This window comes from Saimiri boliviensis, chromosome 12 (genome assembly GCF_048565385.1).
Source record: "Saimiri boliviensis isolate mSaiBol1 chromosome 12, mSaiBol1.pri, whole genome shotgun sequence".
Taxonomy (NCBI): domain Eukaryota; kingdom Metazoa; phylum Chordata; class Mammalia; order Primates; family Cebidae; genus Saimiri; species Saimiri boliviensis.
Window position 1 is genome coordinate 40,314,068 of NC_133460.1, and position 23,497 is coordinate 40,337,564.

At 36.9% G+C, this 23,497-nt stretch overlaps 1 protein-coding gene across 3 annotated transcripts in view; it reads right to left on the reverse strand.

Annotated features, from left to right (window-relative positions):
- ANK3 (ankyrin 3) overlaps positions 1–23,497 on the reverse strand; it is a 698,348-nt gene that overhangs the window by 587,307 nt on the left and 87,544 nt on the right. For all 3 annotated transcript variants that reach the window (XM_074382261.1, XM_074382265.1, XM_074382263.1), the window contains exon 3: positions 12,774–12,812. In XM_074382261.1, the coding sequence (XP_074238362.1) occupies positions 12,774–12,812 (39 nt within the window). The remainder of the gene's footprint in view (positions 1–12,773; positions 12,813–23,497) is intronic.

Genomic DNA, 23,497 nt, shown 5'->3' on the forward strand with positions numbered 1-23,497 from the left:
GATCTACCCACCTCGGCCTCCCAAAGTGCTGGGATTACAGGCTTGAGCCACCGCACCCAGCCTTTATGACTTTATTTCTTATCCTCCCTCCAGAATATTATGGAAAGTTGGCAGTGGGCCCAGTTGTTTGGCATCTTCTATAAAAATTTACCATTCTATCAATAATTAGGCCACATGGAAAATACACATATGAAACTGACCTGTCTCTGCTAATATGGATGCTTAATATAGTTTGAATGACATACAGCAACTGGAATATCCCTCAAGGATATCAACCCTAGAGTCCATACCATCTGAAAAGGCTATATCAGAACCTTATTTTAATATTAAATTTTGTTTTGTGTCAATGGGGACCATGTAATTAGGGGTTCTTAAATTGGGATATATGGACACCTCCAAATGGGTCTGCAGATAGAGCTCGGATGGGAAAAGTACATCTTTATTTTCACAGGCATCTCACTGAAATCTAGCATTTCCTTCCATTATAAATACAGGCATTATACAAGTCACAGTAGTATTCACAGATTGTGTTTAGGCAGATATCTCCTGATATGACCTAAAACATCATGAGACCAAAAATATAGCTGATGTTAGACCACCTCCTAGATCTCATTACTTAATGCAACACTAATATGTATCTATTACTTTATCACAATTTTTAAATCTTTCCATAATGATTTCAATATAATTTACTTTTCTTATATTTCATTTTACACATTTAAATTTTTCCTCCTGAGAAGGGGTTATAGGGCTTCATCAGTCTGCAAAAGGGATCTAAAAAAAGGGGGTCAGAATGAGAGTTTAGTACATGATGCAGAATGCATCTGCTCCACTTGTCTTGAAACCAAGGAAGGGCCCTACTCAGCAAATGTTTGTGGGTTGAAGAAGTGAAAGAAATCCTTATTCCCAATTCCCGTTTTATGGTTTGATTTAAAATGGTTCACTCTCCACTTCTCTATGAAGAACTCAAAAGGAGTTTGCAAACTAAGACGAGGTATTGGGCCTTTTTCTAACAGCCATTAGGGCACTGACATCATATGCAGACCCCCAGCAGTAACAGGGGCCCTAACTAGAACTGCATTTGCTCTAGGAGGGCACAAATGGTAAAGACGGCTCATCCTGAATGTCTTGAGTTACACTTTCCGAAAATGCAAGTGTGGCATCATGCAATAAAGTGCTAAATATTGACTTTAAAAGGCAAAAAAGCAAAAAGGATTTTTCCTATAGTAGGCCAATTTAGGAGGGGGAAAAGCAAATTATAACATTTATATGGAAATATTATATCCCTGGATTTCAAAAACATTTACATCAGTTTCAGTGTTCTGTTGCATTTCTTCAAATAATTTAAATAGAAAGAATTTGTGGAAAAAAATGCTAACTGCTATTTCTAAAGCATTAAAATTAGAGATTACCATAATGAAATGTTGATTATCACACGAAATACTTCATCAAGTGTGTTACCAAACCCATCTCCAGTGGCTATGGAATTAAAAGCTATTAGTTCAAGAACCCAGACTGCGATTTGCCAGATACCGGTATCAAGCTAGTTGATATGTAGTTTCTGCAATTCATCTTTTCTACCTTTGGGACAGTGGACAGGAGCTGTCTCATTTTAGTGTCCCCATCTTCACTTGTCCACCTGTAAGAACACAGTGAACAATTCTGAGGTACACCCCTCAGCCTCACTCAGTACACATCCAAGTATAATTGGAAATAGATAATTGAAATATAAACATAGGTTATAAGCATTTATCCCAGCATTTGTTTAAAAACTGGTTCATTAGTATTGGAAAGACAAAATCTGTAAAGGTTAAGAAGGATTTAAATAAAAGATGGCTCCAAAGAATTCAGCCAGAACAAATCCTGACCATAAAGTTTCAAATGAGTTTGTATTCAGAGGTGACTTTCAAGATCAAGAGGATGAAGGCATGGTAGGTTCCGAGTCACTGATTTATGTCAAAGAGCGCACAATAAATAAAAATAAGCAGTGGAAGAATGCAAAGGTACATGTATGTTTTCTTAATAAGAGAGTAGCTAAAGCAGCCTTGTGACATCATCATGTTTTCATAAGAACTCTTATTTGCTTCAAGGTCTAATTCAACACCTACAGCTTTTGAGGTGGAACTCACCTTTTAATGTGGTAAGATCAAACCAAAATGCCTTCAATGAACAAAGTCTCTTTGGAAAAGGCATTTCTACAAATAAAAACTTCACAAAAGATGTAAACAAACAATACCAAACACAAAAGCTGAGACACACACACACACACACACACACACACACACACACACACACACATATACATATAAAAAATATATTGCTCTCATTTGATTGCTGCCTTGTGACAAAGCTTGTGAACTCCTCTCCTGGTTGCATAGCAACCAATCTAAGCAGCAGTAGCAGCAGTTCCAGCCTGTAAGAAATTTCCATGCCAGTGCTGTGGAAATAGAAGCTAGCTACTCAGTATATTTTTCAAGGTTACCTAAATTTGCAAAAGTAAAAAAGGAAAACAGAATAATGCTTTGGGGGTTTATAAAACCAAAGATCTGGAAGAAATTTCTCCAATGCTTTAAGCCCATCTATAACATTTTCAATAAGTGCTCACCACCTCTGCTCAAAGAAGACAACTCCCACATAGGAAAGAAAGGCTCTAACAGTAACACATAGTGCACTTTATTATTGAAACCAGTAAGTTCCACACAACTAAATCACAGGTTCAAGAGCTAGAAGGTAGAAAGTGGACCTTCACTCCATAAACACCGACACTGTCATCCACTTTCTATGCTGTTCCCTAGATGATTATTGAACAGCAGAATGAGGTTTAAGTTTTGCTGACTTCAATTTTCCAGTAAACACATTATTACAGCTTGATCTTTTAGTATATTCCACCATCCTTGTAAATGGCTGATCACAGCCACGGACAAGTCCCTAAAATGAGCAGTTCATTTCCATAGATCCTCATTTTAAAAGCTTGAGCCTGGTAAACATGATCATAAACTGAAGTGGCATCAGCATAACTGATAGCCACAGATCAGCTTTCAGTCTCCCTCAATTGAGGTTCTACAGGAAATACACAAATGACACTCATCACAAGATGTGATGTGTCTATAGACTCAAATGCTCTTAAAGAAGGGAGAGCAGGCAAGGTGCAGTGGCTCACACCTGTCAATTCCAGTACTTTGGGAGGCTGAGGCAGGAGGATCCCTTGAGGCAGGGAGTTTGAGACCAGCCTAGGCAACAAGGTAAAACTCCATGTCTACAAAAATAAAATAAAAACGTAAATAAATACATAGAAAGGAAAGCAGAGACATATACAGAAGAATTCACAAGCATTTATGAACTAGTCTTAGTTTCTCTATACTTAGTTACAGATTCTAGCCATTCATGTCGAAAGTCCAGGCCACCAAGGAACAAAGCTTGCTTGCTTCTTACAAGGAAACTATGTGAACAGGGGCATGTGGTCTCTTCAATGAGTTCAGTCGGGTAATGGGATGATGGAAAAAATCAATGGACAAAGGCCTGTGCTCTGTGTATAGGCGGGTCAATTGCGTTATTTTGTGCTATTCAGTTTGTTTACCTATAAAATTGTATTAATCAGAGCTTCTCTGCTCATTTCATAATGATACTTTTTAAAAATCAAATAATTTTAAGTAAAGTAATGGAAAGCACTTATGAACTTCTGATACTCTTTCTGACTTTATGCAAGTTTCTGCTTCCTGAAGTCATATAGGAGTGCCATACTGGTACTGACAATTTCTAGAGCTTCAAATTGTTAGTGGAAAGTGGCAAATTTTAATTTATTTCCATCTATAAAGAAGTGCTTGGAAAAAACTAAAATGCAGCTTTATCATTAGATGTTAAGCCAACATAAAATTTATTGTTAGCAGTTGGTGAGTAGCAATATTGACAATTAGAAAAGGAACATAAAAATGAAGTAGTCTCTCCCCACTTCCCTATACTTTCTGATTTTTAAAAATTATGCATTTCTTAGTATTTTTGATGGCTGAATTAGAACAATACTAAACACAATTATAAATTGGATTGGGGAACGTTTTCTTTTAGAACACAGTTAAGAGTAAAATACTGAAAATAATTTAAAAGCTTTTTATTAATCAAATCAATTGGTCTCATGAGATTTTTTTTTTAAGTACATAGGATGCTTTCTAAAACATATGTTTCTGTAGAGAGAAGAGTCTTCTCTCATTTGGTTATTAAAATATTATGTTTTCATTTAAAATACGTGACCTATATAGCTGTTGAATTAATAGTGAAACAACAGTTAACAAGTTTCAGACACTGGTGAGTATGTCTAAGAGCTAATTAAGATAATACCTTGCTATGCTTGTACTTATCAACTCTAAGCCTTTGTTTGGGCACATTTGACATCATTGGCAAAAACTGTTGCGTTTACTTTAATAAGGTATGCTGGTAGGAAAGGACAGTCTTTATCACGGAGCATGGAATTCACAGAAGAGAGGAGTCTGAGAAGAAATACATTCCCTACCCAGCCAAGAATCGGTTCCTTCCATGGCTGTAAGCCTTGACTTGCCGCATTACTCATTTCAGCTTCCTGCACAATTTCAAAAGCATCCCCTATGTCATGATAAATGCTGTGTTGAAGTCATCAATAGCTAAGTCTACTAGCAAAATGTGACTCTCACTGCTCCTCAGATCCGGCAGGAAGAACACTTGCACATAACAGATGTATGAAACACACCCAACAAGCTGTTGTATATTGAGTTCAAGCCTTATCTCATGCAGAGGTATCAAGGAAATGAGAAAGCTTAAACCTTCCTTTGAATTGGAACAGACATAGGACTATAAAGAAAGACAGTCTTTATGTGAGAAAAGGCTTCTTTAACCAGCCTTCCTGTCCATATATAAGCATTCATTGAAGATAAGAACTTTAAAAAGCATTATCTTCCAGGTCAAGATGAAGAGAATTCGTATTTGCTCAGTGACAGTCTGTGCTATGCACCATACTGGGTGTTCTAAACCATCCCATAAAGTAGGTATCACATCTATTTTGCAGATGGATAACCAGAGCTCAAAGAGGTAAAGTGTCTAGCCCAGGGACACACAGACAGTAAGGGGTGGGACTAACATTTGAGTCTGAATCGGTCTGACTCTCAGGCTTACCCACTTTACCTTAACACCACACACTGCTTCGCTTTCTAATATAAAAAAAATCACTGAGGGAGGCTGAATCCAGTCCAGAATACCTAAATCATTGCAAAAGGCTGCCTATTGAATTTTGGAAACTTTCCGTTAAAGAGCAACATATTTACATACCAGAAGGTTTCAGCATATGTTCTATCTATATCATTTCCAAGTACCTATCAGCATAGTGCTCCGGAATCCTGACAAGGCTGACATCTTAATTGCTGACTCTTTTCTCAGAAGGTTATGCATGCCTCAAATTATAGCTAGATATTCAAAACACTGGATTAAAGTTGAAATAAATAAGTGAAGCAAATAACTGTCACCAATATGGCTTTGCTAGTAAGAATGCAAATCTAGCAAATAAAAAAAAACTGTGGTAGGACATAGGAAGTAGGGTAGAAGTCAGAGCATGCGAGTGAGTAGCCAAGAGTGAGGCTGTAAGCAAAAACCAGAGAATGGTCAGAGAGGAGAAGCTTATGGCTGATGGAGAAACCTACCCTACCTCGCACTGTTATCAGCCACAGCCACCTCCAGCTGATATCCCTAGGAGTAGCCAGCCAGGGCCAGCACTTCAAATGTCATACCTGGAAATCCTTGATCCATTTTTTTTTTTATTTTTTTAATCCAGATGTATCAGCAGGCAGCATGGCCCTGGGAAGGGCATGATTTGGGGACTCACTGAAATCTGGGTTCAAACAGAGCTTTGCTACATACCAACTACATTGAACCTCTGCTCCCCCATCCATAAATTGAGAGTAATCAAGCCAGTTTTACAGAATCAGTGGAGAATCAAATGAGTTACCATCATATAGCACATAATGGCCACTCAATAAATGTTCATTCCTTTACTTTTGTTTTTTACTGCACCATTCGAAGTAATTAAGTATCAGCAGACTGGCCATAAGCCCAAAATACAAACCACAATCAGCTACATCAGGAAGTCTTTTTCTCCTTTGTTAACCTAAGAAAGAATATATATATGTTCTACCTTTTTATGGCCTGTGACAGAAGCATTTTTTATTGCAATAACCTCTTGAGTTGGGAGATACAGAATAAGTAGTGGGTGATATGCATTATACTTTATTGTAAAGAGAGAAGCATGTCATTGTAGCTTAGAGAATACAGTATTTGTCTCATCAAAACTCCTTCCCCTGGGATGAATTAGCGGAGTAACTCCCACCAGAGACTTAACAGGGATGTGAGACTTTCTAGATCTCTAATTTACATCATTATATATTTTAAACAAATACACATCCACAATGTGAGTTTGTGTATACAAATATCTATCTATCTATCTATATATACACACACATATATGTGTATATATGTATATGTATATATATATGTATATGTATATGTATATGTACATGTGTGCATGCGTGTGTGTGTGTGTGTGTGTGTGTGTGTGTGTGTGTGTGTGTATACAGGCTTGGAATATCCAGTGATAGTACACATATTAGCTAGACAGATAAAGATGTATTATTAAAGACCAAAGTGAGATTAACATCCTCAAATCCTGTTCCTCTATTTCGGATCCCACTTTTAGAATGTCTTGAATGTGGAGTATGTGACATGTGAGTCAGGGAGACAGGCCCAGGAAGAAACCTTGACCATTTTGAAACTGAACTATAAAGCATCTTTTCCTGGCCCCATCACCAAGTTCTCGTCTACTGCTTTAACATTTCTTTTTTAGGCCCTCATGATTTTCTATGTTTTAGCACCATTTTCTTAAAACCTGCTACCTGGGCTAGGTGCGGTGGCTCACACCTGTAATCCTGGCACTTTGGGAGGCTGAGGTGGGTGGATCACCTGAGGTCAGGAGTTCAAGACGAGCCTGACTAACATGGCAAAACACCATGTCTACAAAATAAAAAAAAAATTAGCTGGGTGGGGTGGCACATGCCTAGAATCCCAGCTACTCGGGAGGCTGTGGCAGGAGAATCCTTCAAACCTGGGAGGCGGAGGTTGCAGTGAGCCAACATCGTACACTGTACTCCAGCCTGGGCAACATGGTGAGAGTCCATCTCAGAAAGAATCCAAAAAATAAAAATAAATAAAAAACAAAACAAAACCTCTGCTACCTGGAAAATGGGCTTAGAATGCCATCAATTGAAGAAAAGGAAAGAGGAAGGAATGAAGGAATGTTTGATAGCTAAAATTTATCAAACATAAATGCCAAGAACTTTTTGAAAATGATACATTCTCAATTAATTCTCATAACAACCCAATGAGATAGATACCTGTTATTAATTCCCTTTAGAGATGAGAAAATTGAGGAATAAGATGATCAAGTAACTTGCTCATGATTCCTAATGAGTAGCCAGCCAGACTCCAACCTGCAGAGCTCGAACTCTGAGCTGCTAGGCTATACTGCCCTCCAGGTGGAGGGAGCTTGTGATCAAGAGCTACTGCATTACCCAAGTGAGGACCACAACTTCCACCATGGAGATGAGGATTGTAGAGCAAGAATTCATCTTAGAATTATAGGGCATGTTTAGATGTAATAATAGATGTAGACATGACATGAATAAATCCATAAAAAAGTCTACCACAAAGGGGACTTCTTTTCTTCCAGTTTCTTTCCTTACCAACTATGGTATATTCAAAAGGGGACTTCTATGAGAGTTGCAAAATAATGAGATAATATGACAGAAAATGAGATAATATGACAATGAGATATGACAGAATGCAGGTTGCTTGAAAACCACTGCACTGCTTTGAAGAGATTAGCATTCATGGATACCTTACCATATCATAACCCATAACTGCATCCAACAACATCTATACTAGACTGAAACATATTTATACCGGAGGATCTCTTGCCTTAGAATTCAAAGCCTGACTTTAGCTTAGCTTATCTTTCAGCCACATTTATCACCCTAACAAAACTATGATCCTTAATTGTGTCCAAATATATTTTCTAAAGATTTACATATTTGAAAACAATTATACAGTTAATAGTTCCAGCACAACAATTGTTTACTAGATTTTAAAATTAAACTTTAAGTGTTAATCAGACTACAAAGAGAATTAGAAGGCAAAGGCAATCTAGAAAAAATATTTGGCCACCAAAATGATAAAGGAATAATAGTGTTAATATATAAAAAGCTCATATAAATTAACAAGAAAAATACTAATACATGTACAGACAATTCACAAAAGAAGTTGTTAAATATTTAATAAGCAAGAAAAAATATTCTATCCATTAGTAATCAAAGAAAGGTAAGGAGGGCCCCTTTTGTAGAAAGATTTCTTCCCGAATATAATCTTCATGGCTGGTCTCTAAATACAGTATTTTTCTAAATGAAGCATCACTAACTGCCAAGATCTTGAGTCTATTAACCAATCCAAACTTGTAGAGATCATTGTCACATTTTTAAGTCATTTTCTAGGACAAATAATATCCTCACCATAGACTTGAGCAAAGCATATTAAACTTGTAGGAAAAAAAAATAAACAAAATTAATGATTCTTCCACCTTCAGGAAGAATCAGATGTCTGCAAGAAAATACTGTGATAACAGACTTGGTTTCTGAAATCTTCAACAACTTAAAGAGTGGTTCTGGAAAACAGAGGGGCAACTGAAAAATTAGATTTTCTCAGGAGCTAAAGCATGCTAGACAGTATTATTTTGTGAGAGCATGAGATAAACAGCTTGTGGTTATGCATCTTTTGGTCTGCCAAACCAGAATTCTAAGCTAGTGGGCTCAAAGCTGGTGTCAGTTACTTGCATGTGATAGCTAGATGTCAGTTACCTACAGTGGTCATTCGTAAGATAATTTCTGTATGAATAAATTGTATACTTTTATAACTATTCTAAGTAGTATTAACATTTTATTCTTCCATAGGCGCATATTTGCATTCCTAACACATTTGTTAAAGGGTCTATAGCAACATTAGTCTCCTTAGAGTAGAAATCAATACAAATATATCTTCCTCAGACATTATAGAAAGGTGTTTAGGGACCGATATTCCAAAACGAAAATGGGAGTCTTTTCGTTCTACAGAGCACACACCTTCCAGAAGAGCCCGCTTGAATCAGCAGAGGAAGGACACACCTGGCCTGCTAGCTCAGTCGTGAGGATAAATAAAACGACAGAGAATGCAGCCAGAGCACTCACACTTCTGAACCTAACAGAAGGCAAGCTCCCCACATCAAGACCTTCAGGGCAGCCTTGTGCTGGAACAGTGGTAGCTCTGATTTCTTCTGAATGTAGAATGAAAACAACCTTTTGCAAGCAACCAAAATCACCCACGCATTTTTAGTCAGCCTCATTGTAACCTATACCCTTACACTGGGTGTGAGTCAATTCTGACAGTTTCTAGAATTGTGTTATTGGGATTCAGCCTTTGCCTGATGTGCTGCAGCACTGTTCCTGATGACTCATATTCCACAGTTTAAAGACAAAAGAATTCGATCAGATAGGCTCACACTTTCCTTCATCCTTTCTATTAAGTAAATCGAGCGTCCTGACAGCACACCTATCTGTAGATGTCAAGTCACATTTACGGGAATCTAAATCAAAGGCTTGCTTAGGCAAGTGTTTGGCATACAAAATCTAAAAAGTGACCTCAGTTTCCTAAATGTTGCCACTGGAGTCGTATTCTATAGAAACACATAATCAAAGCAGTGGAGGGGTGGGGCAAAGATATGGAGAAAGAATCAGGTACCAAAAAAAAAAAAAATGGTTTTTCTTTAATTTTTATTGACACTCTTATCTTATTAAATTCAGATTTCATCCAAACTACCTCTTCAATTTGTACACTATGAACTCCTGTCTCATTCCCTAATCCCAGAAGAATTTTAATATTTTAGCTGAGTGAGGAGATGCAATAACAGAGATTCTGAAAAAGGATTCCACATTTTCCGCTGAGGCCCCAGACATCATTTTGCTGGCAAAGAGGGTTGGACCATTAAGCGACAAGAGCTACGGGAGCTGTGTGGGTGCCAAGCAGCAAGTTACCTCCATCAAGCTCAGAGCTCTCACTTCTGAAATGTACATTCTTTGAAACTATGACAAGGAAGAAAGAAGGCAAATTGAGCTGCTTCAGGGTTCCAAAGCACCAAGGCAGATAACTGTATACCTAGATAGGTTCAAGTCTAGAAGAAATGCTCCCAAGATACCAAAAATGTACAGTAGGAGATACTTTTAAGTTGGGGATAAAAGGTATCAACTCTCATCTCTTTTTGCCTCACTCAGTTTTAATCACTCACGTAACTGAATTCCCGGTGGTGTTGGAGCCTCTAAAGAAGTCATTTCAGCCTGGCATTCCCAATAGCTGTTGTGTCTTCTGGCATCACATGTACAGAGTTAGAATTTCAGTAAAGACAGCATTTAAACCACTTTTAAAAATTGCTGCAGAAGGTAGCATAACCACACATTCATTTCAGAAGCTGTTTAAATGGCTAAGGACTATAAATGAGGTTGGACTGTACACAAATATGTGAGTAAAAGAGAACAGGAAAGTCCTCAATCCATATATGAATAGTTATTTCATTCTCATAGAAAGTTTAAGATAAACTAAAATAATGCAATCTTGAGATGTGACAACCTATATTTTTGTTCTTCATCAGGGTATTAATTTTCCATTCATTCTAAAAATTATATTAAGTATACTAGATATAAATTTCTAAAGCATAGAGAATGCTTTAGAGCAAACACAGAATCTTGGAAATATAGTAGGAATGGAAGAAATTGGGAGAATTACTTATCCAATTACATCAAATGAGTTTGGGATAAGACCTAAAAAGCCTGTCTTAGCTTTGAAATTATGAAGACCTAAATTTAATTCTTTGAATATCCACTAACTAGATCTATACTCCTGATCAAGTTGGTTAATGTGTGATTTCATTTTTAATCTTTAAAGGATTAAAATAGTTATACTTTTGCTCCTTAAAATTATTGAGAAAGTAAATACACTAAAAATGGAAAAATACTTTGATAGGTAGAACATATCATACAGCTAAGATGAAATTGTGTGCCTGACCCAGATAAATCTGATTTTAGCATATTACTGGTGACACAGTTAATATTGACCAGCAACATTACAATATCCTCCTGAGCTGGAGCCCAGCTGGTAACATCATGAGCCTCCTGACCAATGTCAAAGTCTTACTAGACTAAATTATCATTCTTAGAAGTCATTCATTAATAAAAAATTGGCATTATTCAGTCCTTTTACTAGACAAAACAAACAAACAAAAAATCGTTTTAGGAAGATAATTTAGCCTGGGCACCATGGCTCATGCCTGTAATCCCAGCACTTTAGGAGGCCAAGGCAGGCAGATCACCTGAGGTCAAGAGTTTGAGACCAGCCTGGTCAACATGGCAAAACCCCATCTCTACCAAAAATACAAAAATTAGCCAGGTGTGGTGATGTGTGCCTGTAATCCCAGCTACTCAGGAGGTTGAGGCAGGAGAATCATTTGAGCTCAGGACACAGAGGTTGAAGTTAGCTGAGATAGCACCACTGCACTCCAGCCTGGGCAACAGAGCAAGACTCCATCTCAACAAAAAGGAAGGTAATTCAAGTCTATCACAGAATTATGTAGTGAATATGTTACAGAAGCAAAGTAACTAAAAGATACAGAGAGAAAATAGAATTATAAGTTAATTAATAATGAGTTTAATCATATAAAATGATTGGTGTTAGACTATTTTTTAATTACCAAAATGGCAATTTCACATAATTCAGTCTAGTAAAATATATACATATGAATGTAGAATTCATCTTAGGAAAAAAATAATAATAATGTGAATTATATTAATATTTATTAAGCTTGTAGTTAATAAATGGCACCAAGTTAAATGTTTTGTTTCAATAAATTCTCACAACAAACTTATGAGGCAGATACTATTATTTCTATATGAAGAAAATGAAGCAAGTAGAACTGACATTCAAATGCAGTCTGTCCTAACCTTTACCTGACCCTGTTGGTTGAAAAGAGTAGTGGCTGACATGGACATATGGCGCAATGAACGGTGATGACTCCAGGAAGATAGAGGCCAAGAGGGAGAGGGTTGAAGCATTTACACATTACTGTATAGGATAAAGGTAGCCTGCATAACCCACTGAGCAGAATACCTTTCAAGGTTAGACAGACGTATCAGGTTACCATAGCTAAAGGTCTTTCACTATTAAAACAACTGAAGTGACTCTCCTTGTTCTAATTCCAGATCTAGAAGCAAACACCTGATCATAATTGGACTCCCACATACTTTCCAGTTTAGCTAAATCAAACATTTAATTTTCATGGCATTAGCAGTGGAGAAATGGATGCTGTACCAGTCTCTAGGGGGTCTTGGTTACTCGGTACATGCCATTAAATCAAGCCTCAAACTGCACAGCTGAGAAGCAGATGTGAAACATAACTAATAACATCAAGGAATTATCCTACCATGAGCACATGTTCAGGTGGCCCCACTAGGCAAGAGTATAAAAGCCTTCAAACTGTCCTCTAGTTAAATAACAAGGACAACAACAACAACAATAATAAACTGGTTTAAAAGTACCATCTCCTGTAAATAATTCATTTGAGTCTATGTTTATAATTACAAGAAACTTGTCCACACAAAATATTTGTTGAGTTTAGTTGTAATTTTCATTACCTTTATAGAACTTCGTGAATAATCTGATCCAAAGTCGCCCTAAAAAAGTAAAGAAACAAATATTTAGCAAACATAAAAGAATACCATGATTTGCCATGACAGTGATTTACACAGGCACATTATTAATTGACTTATAAACATAGTAAGTGCCTTAAAAGGGGAGAACACAAAGTAAAATAGGAAATACGATGGATTCTAGTTAAAAAAAAAAAAAAAAAGACATCTGCAGGAAATGCTTAGATAACTCCAAAAGAAAGAAAAGCAGGAACACCACATCAATAGTATCAATAGTCTAAAGAGAATTTTTTAAAATAAAATTGTGCCAGATACATAAAAAGTATGATCTTGAACTTGAAATGAATATACCAATGAGATGCAACTGTAACAGTAATAACAAAGATAATTTTTAAAAAATCTCCTCCGCATGAAAATGCTGGCATCGGAAAACATTTTCCCATTCAACTTTCTAGCACAGCTATTATGAGAAATCCATTTTCTCCCAAACTTCATTACTGTAAATATTGTTTATCAAGGGTCAGAATAGCAAGGCATGTAAAAGTCAAAAGCTTGATTAAGCAAGAGATGACATGGTTCCTATAATATTATTACAACCTCAAAATAGAAAACTAAGGATCTACTCTGAGTACAGGAACTCCAAGATGAAGATTAAGGCTGACTTTCTGTTTTTACAAAATGTTAACTTGATTCTATCAGGGAAGAAATACCTTTAGCTCATTTCTGATCAGAATATAGTAGTATGTACAAAACGCAAATTATTCCAACTGATATTGAAGTTTAAATATGTAGAATGTAAAGAAAGAAACATTCTACTTTGTAGTTAACTTTACGCTTGTGTACAGTTCATTCGACTCTATCAAAGGTGATTCAAGTTGACACCACAAAAATGATTTCATTTTGTCAGCTTTCAAAAACCCACTATCAAATCATACAGAATTAAATCTGCAATTCCAGATTTCTATTTGAGCTTCCAATACAGAAAAAAATAGAAGGAAATTAACATTTCTAAAATCTTAACTTTATTCCTGGTATCTCAGCTAGATTTTCTTATTTAATCTTCACAACTTCTAAAACAGTAAATGTAATAGCTTTGTATAATCATAAAGCAATGCACATCGACTACAGAAAATGTGCCAAGCACAGAAAACAAAAATCAATCATAATCCTACCATTAGTAGAAAAGTTAATGTTTTGTTCATTCTCTTTCAATACACACGGTCTCACATATACAATGTTTTAAACAAGATCAAAATTATTCCATATATACAGAATATCTAGCCTTTTCCCCTTAAAATTATATCATTTTTCCATATTATAGTCTGAAAATATGGTCTTAATAGTTGCATCCTAATCTTCCTAATTACATGGCAAAATTTTTTCAAATACTTCCTCATATTTATGATATACATTTTTGTTTGTCTAGCATACCTAACATTGTAATAATCTCCTTGCATAAAAATCTTGACTTTTTATCTGCTAATTTCCTTAAGTGAAATTCACCAAAATGGTATTGTTGAAGGAAAGGAACAAACTTTTTCATGGCACTTGCCTATCATGTGCCCACCAAAAGGGCAAAATCTACAGCTTGCTCATCAAGAGAACAATTTGCAATATAGGAAAGTGTCCATTTCTCTAAACAGTCATAAATATATCATAGCATTTTCATAAAATATTTTTTATTTCATAGTGAAATGGTATGTACTTTTTATTCGAGTTATTTTTTCTTGTTATTACAACTAAGCAATTTTTAAAATTGATTGCAGTTCTCCCCCTTTGCACCTTTGACTATTCTTACTTAGGAGATTTGTGGTTTTCTATTGATTTGTAAGAGCTCTTTAGACAATAAGGATATTAATCATTTGTGTATCATAATTATATAAATATTTTCATTTGCTTTCCCAGTCTGTTATTTGCATTTAGGTTTGGTTTATAATGGTTTTGATGCACAGAAGTTTAAATTTTATGTGATTAAATAGATCAATCACTTATTTTGGGATGTCTTCTCTGGCTTCTATGCTTAGAAAGTTCCTCCTCAATCCAGTATCAGTTAAATAGCTACTTATGTTTTCTTTTGCTTGTCCTCCCAGTCCCTATCACTACCTTCTACTCTTGGCTTTTTTTTTTTTAACCCATGTATACTTTATCACAGGTATGGCATGAGAGGAGTATTTACTACAATTTTTTATCACCACCTCTCCCAGACATTCCCTAGCACCACTAGTGAAATAATCCACTTCTTCCTAGTTCATCAGTGCCAATTTTGCTTTGAGGCACAACTCAAAAGTTCTTATGTCAGTGTTGACACCTGGTCAAGTCTATCTTGTCAATGCCCATCTTGCAGTCTTGTCGTAAGTGTTAAACCAGATAACGTACAGAAATTTCTTACTTCAGTGCCTAGCACATCATAAGTCCTCAATTAAGCCAACTAGACACTGGTTTCAGGGCTGTTCATTTCTCTTCTTCTGATCCATCTGTCAATTCTTGTGCTCACAGTATAAACTTTATAGAGCACACAACATTTGGTCAGAAAAATATTTTGAATTTCTTTTCCAAAACATGTTCTTGGCTGTTTCTACCTGTTTATTCTTTACACAGGCCCAACTCACTTTTCATTGCAGTTATTCTTCAGACCCTTCTTTCCTGCAATTCTCTCACATTAATATTTTTCTGCATGTCTTATTACATAGGCCAGAATTTCCGAAACAATGTTCAAAAGTAATGGTAAGCACAGACACCTTAGACTTTTAACTGATTAAAATAGCAAAGATTCTAGCTGCTCACCAATAAGTTTGATGTTGATTCTAGGCTTCAAACAGATAGTCTTTATGGAAGCATCCTTCAGTTCCTTATTTTATAATATTAAATTTTTTTTATATCCTTCCCACAGAGGAAACTGATTTTTAAAGCAGTAATATGAGTTGCCCAAAGTCATGCAGCCAGTACATGGTGGGGCCTGAATGTACATCAAAGTTTTCTGGTTCCAATGTCTCTATTTTCCTATAATGTAGTCAGTCTCCAACCCGAAATTTGGATTTCTCCAAAATTTATATATCACCAAATAAGCTTTGTCCAAAATTTACATATAACCAAAGAAAGTTGTTTAGACCTTATAAAACCTCGTCTTGTAAAAGTAAAGCAATAAAAGATGGCTAGTTTATTAGCTCACCTAAAGAAATGTAGGTCATCCATTATGAGCAGAAATATTTTAATGTTCATCAATATTTCTATGGGAAAGCAAATTAGTAGGACATGCCAGAGACACAGCTGGGACTTCTCCTTAATCATCCTCTAAGCAGAGAGAATAAAAAAGCTCGGGCCACTGGAAGTACAAACACTGAAGCGGAAAAGCACAGGACTTTGAAGCAAAACAGAAATTCTTGGAGGAAAAGGACTGAGTTAGCAGGTAAGAAGGAGATGGTGGTCAACAGCAAGGTAGAATAAGAAAGCCAGAGTGAAATGTGTCTGTGGCATCTCCTGGCCTCCTCCTTCTTCCTTATCTAACCGTTAGGGTTGAAGGTGTCTGTCAGAGCAAATGCCAAGTATAAATAAGATTTGGCCCATACACTTTTCTTTTCCTGACCACCAGCCAAACTCTGATCCAAATTTGTCTCCTCTATAGCTCACCATATTACGGAAAGGCAAGTTTGCTCCCATTCACCTGACCCTAAATACATGTCTTTCTGTGCTACTCTAGGACAACTTAACTTTAGCAACTATTGATTAAAACTAGAAATAAGAAAAAACTGTCCAGTATTAAAAAGCTTCATAATCGAAGTTGACCCTACAGTGGTTTCTAGAAGAGAATTTCCCAGGCCATTCTCTTTCTCTGGGTTAGTTCTTCCTTCTTCTGGAAGAGCTCCTTCACCCCCTCCAGGCTTTCTCCCATCTCCCTAACAGAAACCCCAGATCCTGCCCCTCCCAAACCTCTCTGTACCCCAAAACATATAGATCCTACCCTTTTTTCCTTCCCCATGCCCAGGCCCACTCCCAAAGAGTCTTGAATCTATCTTGCTAAGACCTCATCTGATGACCAAGTCTTGACAAAGCACACCCACACCCACCTTTTCTGGTAACCAGCTGTAAACCAAGACCCTCTCCCTCCCTTAACCCTGCCCCAATCTAAGTTCCTCTTCCCCAATCTCATTCGGCCAAACAGGTCAAAAGCATATGCTGTGAGGTAAAGTGATGTGCTTAAGTAAAATTTGAATAATTAAACAGAATTAAACTAATTATAATTAAATTTAGTGGAAATTTAAAGAGACTAAATCTCTTTTACTTTTCTCTTCTCATAGGCCAGGGCATATATTTAGGTTCCACAAACAAAAATGCTTCATTCTTGACTCTTGTTTTGACATTAGTAAAAATGGAAAGCACAATCATGTGCCTAGGGCTCTCACATTGTATCTTCTTTGACTCACAAAACAATCCTGAAGAGCATCAGGATAGACGTTATTATTTTTATTTGATACAAGATGAAACTGATAAGCAAAGAAATGAGTGAATTGCCTGGAGCTACATAGTCAGTAATGGAAGCAACAGAACCTGAATCCAGAACTTCTGTTGTCAAGTCCCAAGTTCTTCCTGTTTCTTGAAACTGATGTCCACAGCCTCCAGAACCATTAGTTACCAAACATTTACTATTTCTACCAGAGCTACAGAAGCAATCATGGTTCATTTCTCCGAAATTGCTCCCCAGTAAGACTATTCTGAAGTCTACAGTAATTACTTTGAGATTGTCTTACACAGTTCTTGTTTCTTCCTTGACTGAATAATCTCTTCTGGTGACAAGCCAGGATATAAGGGCCAAACCATGCCTGCCTTTATAAAAGCAGGAATGGAAATTATAATATTCCTACAAATGCTAAATTTAAAAGATTGAACATCATTTACAGTAACTATATACTGTCTTATAAATGATTTCTTTTCAATAATGACCCTGTTTCCAAGAAGATCTTGCATTGGTGACTTTTCCATATCAGACATATTTCTTATTTCACATTTCCAGCTAGTCAATGTGTATAATAATAAAGAATTATTCTATCCATGATTCAAGATTCAATTATTCTATAAATTATTCAAATTATTCATCAAGATTCAAAATGCATCTCCATCAAATGTGTTTATTAAATTTGTGTAAAAATCTAGTTCTATTAGTACCATCCATCTAAATAACTGCAGTTAATTCTTGTATCTGCCAGGTACTCTTCTAAAGAGTTTACGAGTATTATCTTATTTAATCCTCACCTAACAACCCTATGAGATAGGTACTTTTATTATCCTATTTTACATAAAAGGAAATTGAGGCACAAAGAAAATAAGTAACTACCCAAAGTTACACCGTAATAAGTAACAGAGCCTATATCTGAACCCAGGTTGAGAGACTCTAGAGTTCAGAGAGTTTTAGTAACTTGTAGTTTCCAGAGACTCATTTGATACCAAGGGTTAGGCATGAATTGAAATGTTATTATATTGACCACTAGAATCAGAGCGTGACACCTTGACAACCCACTTAAGAAACCATTAGTTGTGTTATTGCTTTTTGTTCTTCCCTGAAGTGGCTTTTTTGTATTTCGCAATAATGTTAATTACCAAGACCACTTATTCTTTCAAGGTGGCATTTTTTTTTAATGAATAAAAATAAAGCAAGTGAATACCTTCTCTAATAACAAGTAAAACAGCCTTTTGAAGCTGCAAGGCATTTAATGTACACCCATCATAAGCCATATTTGATCATTCAAACAAGATGAGGTAGGAATTAGTATTGTTCTCATTTTACAGATGAAGAATCTGACCCTTAGATTAACTAAATTGTCCAAAGTTACACAGCTTATGTACATGGCAAAGACAGCATTCAAACCCAAGTCTGTCTTCAGAGCCCTACTCCTAGCTGTTCTGCGACCTGCCTGCAATCTTCTCTACTGAAATAACACTGGCTAAATTAGAGAAAAGCAATTTGGGCAAATATTTCTCCACTGCAAACAACACAAGGCAATGCAATGCAATGTGTTCACTTATACTCACAAACGAACCTGCCAAGATGTTGAAGAGAAGTGCCTACTGGAATGAAGCATTCTATAAAGGACCTTTGACAGAGAGGGGTGCTAAAACAGTACTATTTATCTCACTCATTTACATAACTAAAATTCTAGATTTTTTTGGTTCTGAATTTGACATTTTATTTTTATTTCCATAAAGAAATAAGTCTACTACAGAGCTCAGAAAGTACAGATCTCCAAATATATAATTTCAAACATACTTGAATAAATAAACTTAAATAATTATCATTTATAATATTTTTCATTAGAGAGCAGTGAAACAATTTGTCACTATCAAACTAACATTCCAGACTCTCCTGGGGTCGTGTAATTCATGGCAGGTTTGAGGAGCATAATGTCAACCAATTTGCTGAAAAAAGTGATCATTCACTTGTTGAACTCAGACCAATGAATACAGTTAGAATGAAGTACTGGCAAATTCCAAGTAGCACATTTATTATTAGCAATTTTTATCTAGTCAAAAAATATTTCTAACATCATCTATTATTTTTTCAAGATGACATTCAAGCAATATAATGAGGCTCTGTAAAGAACAAAGACAAATACTACCACTATGGACCCAGGAACAGGTTTGATCCAATTGCTTAGCTGATAATATAGTGGCAACTCAAATCATAAATTTTAATACAGTAGGATGGAAGACTTTTGAAGGCTGGCCTGGAATAACAACGCAAGATCAAAGTCAATTCAAGCAAAATGGTGCTCACGCTTACTCAATCTCATAGTAATCACACAGAGGTGAAGAGTCCAAGTTCTAAAATAGGCAGTTCTTGAAATATCACCTCAATTTCCTCATTTATGATGGAATAATGATTATGCTGCTACCTAACAGGTTGTTAGGATAAAATAAGGTGATAGATGTAGAATGGGTAAATGCTTAATAAATACTAGCTGTTGGAGATCTTATCACTAGTAAGTGTCTGTGAAATTGGAGAGCTTACAGACACTAGTAAGCTAGTAAGTTTATAGGTTAACTAAACCTACAAAAAGTATGCCTGAGGCTTTTTTAATTTTTTAGATGGAGTCTCACTCTGTCACCCAGGCTGGAGTGCAGTGGCGTGATCTCAGCTTACTGCAACCTCTGCCTCTTGGGTTCAAGTGATTCTCTTGCTTCAGCCTCCTGAGTAGCTGGGATTACAGGCATGCCTCACCATGTCTGGCTAATTTTTGTATTTTTAGTAGACATGGGATTTCACCATGTTGGTCAGGCTGGTGTCGAACTCCTGACCTTGTGATCTGCCCACCTTGGCCTCTCAAAGTGCTGGGATTACAGGCATGCACCACCGCGCCTGGCCACCTGAGGCTTTTAAAGTTATTTCTAAGAGAGAAACTGAGGACAGGAGCTATTGCTGTTTGGCTATATCTCTGGCACCTGACATAGTATCTGATAAATCATGCTCATTAAATACATGCTGAATCATTATATGAATGACATATTAAAAGAGCTATCTTAGTGAAATGCATACTAGAATTCTGACAGGGGAGAAAACAGGCTTTTAAAATGAGAAAGAGGAGATAACACAAATCTGAAGTTAAGCAAATCCTAGCAGGTTATTTTTCACATAAGACCAACAGAACCCAGTCAGATCCTTCAGGTTAGGTTCCACAAAATCCCTGATCTGTATGTAGTGCCAAATGCTGCATGTTGACCAAAAAATGCAATGCTAGTGTTTACATGCTTAAGTAAATTCAGTTACTTAAAACTCTTCAAAAGAATTTCCCCTAACCACCACAGCCCACTATAGAACTGAAGAGGGCTTATTACAGAAACTGTTCATCTGGATTTAAATACAACAGAGAAGCTACCATTTTAAGGAGTCTGTACTTGTGACAGTAAACATGTATTGGGTCTTCCCTAGGAAGGTAGGAATTAGATTCTCCCCATATTCCATCCCTTCCAGATTCAGGCATGATCTTGGCTCCTACAGGGACTATCAAGAGGAATAAGGTACAACCTGTACTCTGGAGGCACTTCCTGTCTTAGAAAGAGAATAAAACAGGTACAGAAATAACTGTAGTGCAAGGCCAACCACAGCAAGTGCCACAGAGATGTACAAAGAAAGGGATCCAAAAAGGAATCAAATAAATCTATTTTAAGCAATTAAGCCTTGCTGACAGTGAGGGCACTATCATACAGATGAGACCACAGGATGGGTTGGAGTTCAATGGGCAAGGACACAGCAGGCTGAGAAGACAGCAAGGGGAAAGGCCAGGTAGGAAAACATAGAGTGATTAAGAAACCTGGGACGACTTTGACATTTTGCTAGTTTGTGGGGCCAAAAAATAATTTATAATAAAAGCCACCTGAAAAAAAAATGGAATATAGGGACAAAGATGCATTAAGAAGATATCATAGGTTGTTGAGCAGGAAACTGACCATGACTAAGACTATTTATTAGAGCAATTTACCTGGCAAGAGCATATTAACTGGAATGGAGAGGGAGGGAGATGAAAGAGCTCAGCACTAAGGAATTAATCTTGCCCAAAGAGAGCTATGGTCTTCACTCTTAGCACCCAGGAAGCTCTAAGCCCTTGGGATCTCCTGTCTGAAAAGAGTGACTTTGTTCACCTTGGGGCTTTAGGCCACATCTCAGAGTCTATGCAAACAATGTGATTTATGGTAGGGTGCCTGTGGCTACATGGTATTAAGAGCAATCGACGATACCTCTGTGACCAACCATGCCTGTGTGACTAGCCTCAGTCACATAACTCCATATGTTCTCACTTAAGAGTGGGAGCTAAACACTGAGTACAGGTGGGCACAAAAAAGGGAACAGACACTGAGGTCTACTTGAGGGTCCAGGGAGGGAGACGAGCAAGGCCGGAAAAAATTACCTTTTGAGTGCTATGCTTGCTACCTGGATGGTGAAATCATCTGTAAACCAAACCCCCATGATACAATATACCAATATAGCGAACTTGCACATGTACCCTTGAACCTAAATTAAAAGTAAAAAAATAAAAATAAAAATAAAAAGGACTCATCACTGCAATCAAAGCTAATGGGGATATATGTAATATATTTAATATATTCGATAAAGTACAAAGTATTAAAATAAATTATGCACACCAAGGCTTGAGTGTGCTTCCCTGTCAGCGCTCCCCATGTATGTGGTCACGCACCATTGCTGGGAGAGTGGCAATGTGCACACCACTCCACCAGGAAGGAACAGCTGGAAGCTTGCACCTCTTCTAGACCCTGATCTGAGTTCCCCAATCTTCCCTTGCTCAATTTGAACCTGCGTTCTTTTGCTCTAATAAACTGGAACTGTGAGTATAACAGCTTTTGGAGTTCTGAGAGTCTTTCTAGCAAGTTATTAAACCTGAGGGTGATCTTGGGAACTCAAAAACTTACAGTTGGTGTCAGAAATGAACGTGGTCCTGTGATTTTCCTCACTGTACACCAATCAACACAAGAAACCCTCCGCAACAGTGCACGAGGTGATGGTGGCTTAAAAGAAAACAGGGTGGAATTGAGGAAGCATGAGTGCTAGAACTTGATAGAAAACATACACAAAGGGATACAGACCTGATTAGATATAGGAAACGTAAAGGAGTTTGCCTGAGAGAAGATAATAAATTAAATTATTAGTAAATGAAAATTGAGAACTAAGAAAAAAGATCTGGTTTGAGGAGGAAAACAAGGTGAAGCTGGGGAAATGAGAAGTAAGTACGGGTGACTTCAATTCCTTCTTCCCTGTGCACACACACCAATACCCCCTTTGAGACGTGAAGTCTGTTTCTTTACACTTTGGAATCTTGTCTGGCCAGCAGAACACGTATCCATCATGTGCTGTAGGCACTTTGAATCTAGCGTTTAAGAGGACTGGCGAGCCCCATTTCCTGCTTCTTGGCACCCTAAGCCACCATATGAAACAGTCCAGGCTACTCTACTGAGAGAGGAGCCCCAAAGGGGAACACCAAGGCACCAGACCTGGGAGTGGAGAAGCCACCTTGGACGCGCAGAGCAGTGGGACCTTTAGATGGCTGCCCACACACACAAGACAAGAACCCCACGGAGCCATGAGAGAGGATAGTGCCTTGCTGTTTAAGCCACTATGCTTTGAGATGGTTTGTTACATGGTAATAGACATCCGAAATGCAAGACAATAAATATAATTAACCTACAGCATTATGCCTAACTAATTTCTTTATTTAGAAAGTATGTGATCGCCCAAGTTAATGTCTGTCAGGAGTCAGAAGAAGAACTAATTAAAATCCACAGATGACCCAAAGAGCTTGACGACATTCTGTTATGTGGTCATAAATTATCAAAATCAGTTTATTTCCCAAAATACCTAATTTATGTGTTAAGGAACCACTAGGCTAATGTACTCAGTTGGGTCTCTAATTTTACCCAGCTCTTCCTGCCCGCTTGTTTTCTATCTCCATTATTTCCAGCTTATTAATATCTACAGTCTCATTCTGTTTGATAAATTACTGGCAAGCTCACTTTGTTCTGTTTTGCCAGATACTAGAAGGTCACACACACACACACACACACACACACACATCTCTATTTTAGGTTTATTTTGCTATTCTAAAAGTTTTTCAAAAGAATCTATGGTTCTTATAAAATTACAATATTTTGATCCTAAAAACTGACAGGAAATATAGATCACAGTAACATCTAGGACATTAGTACATATA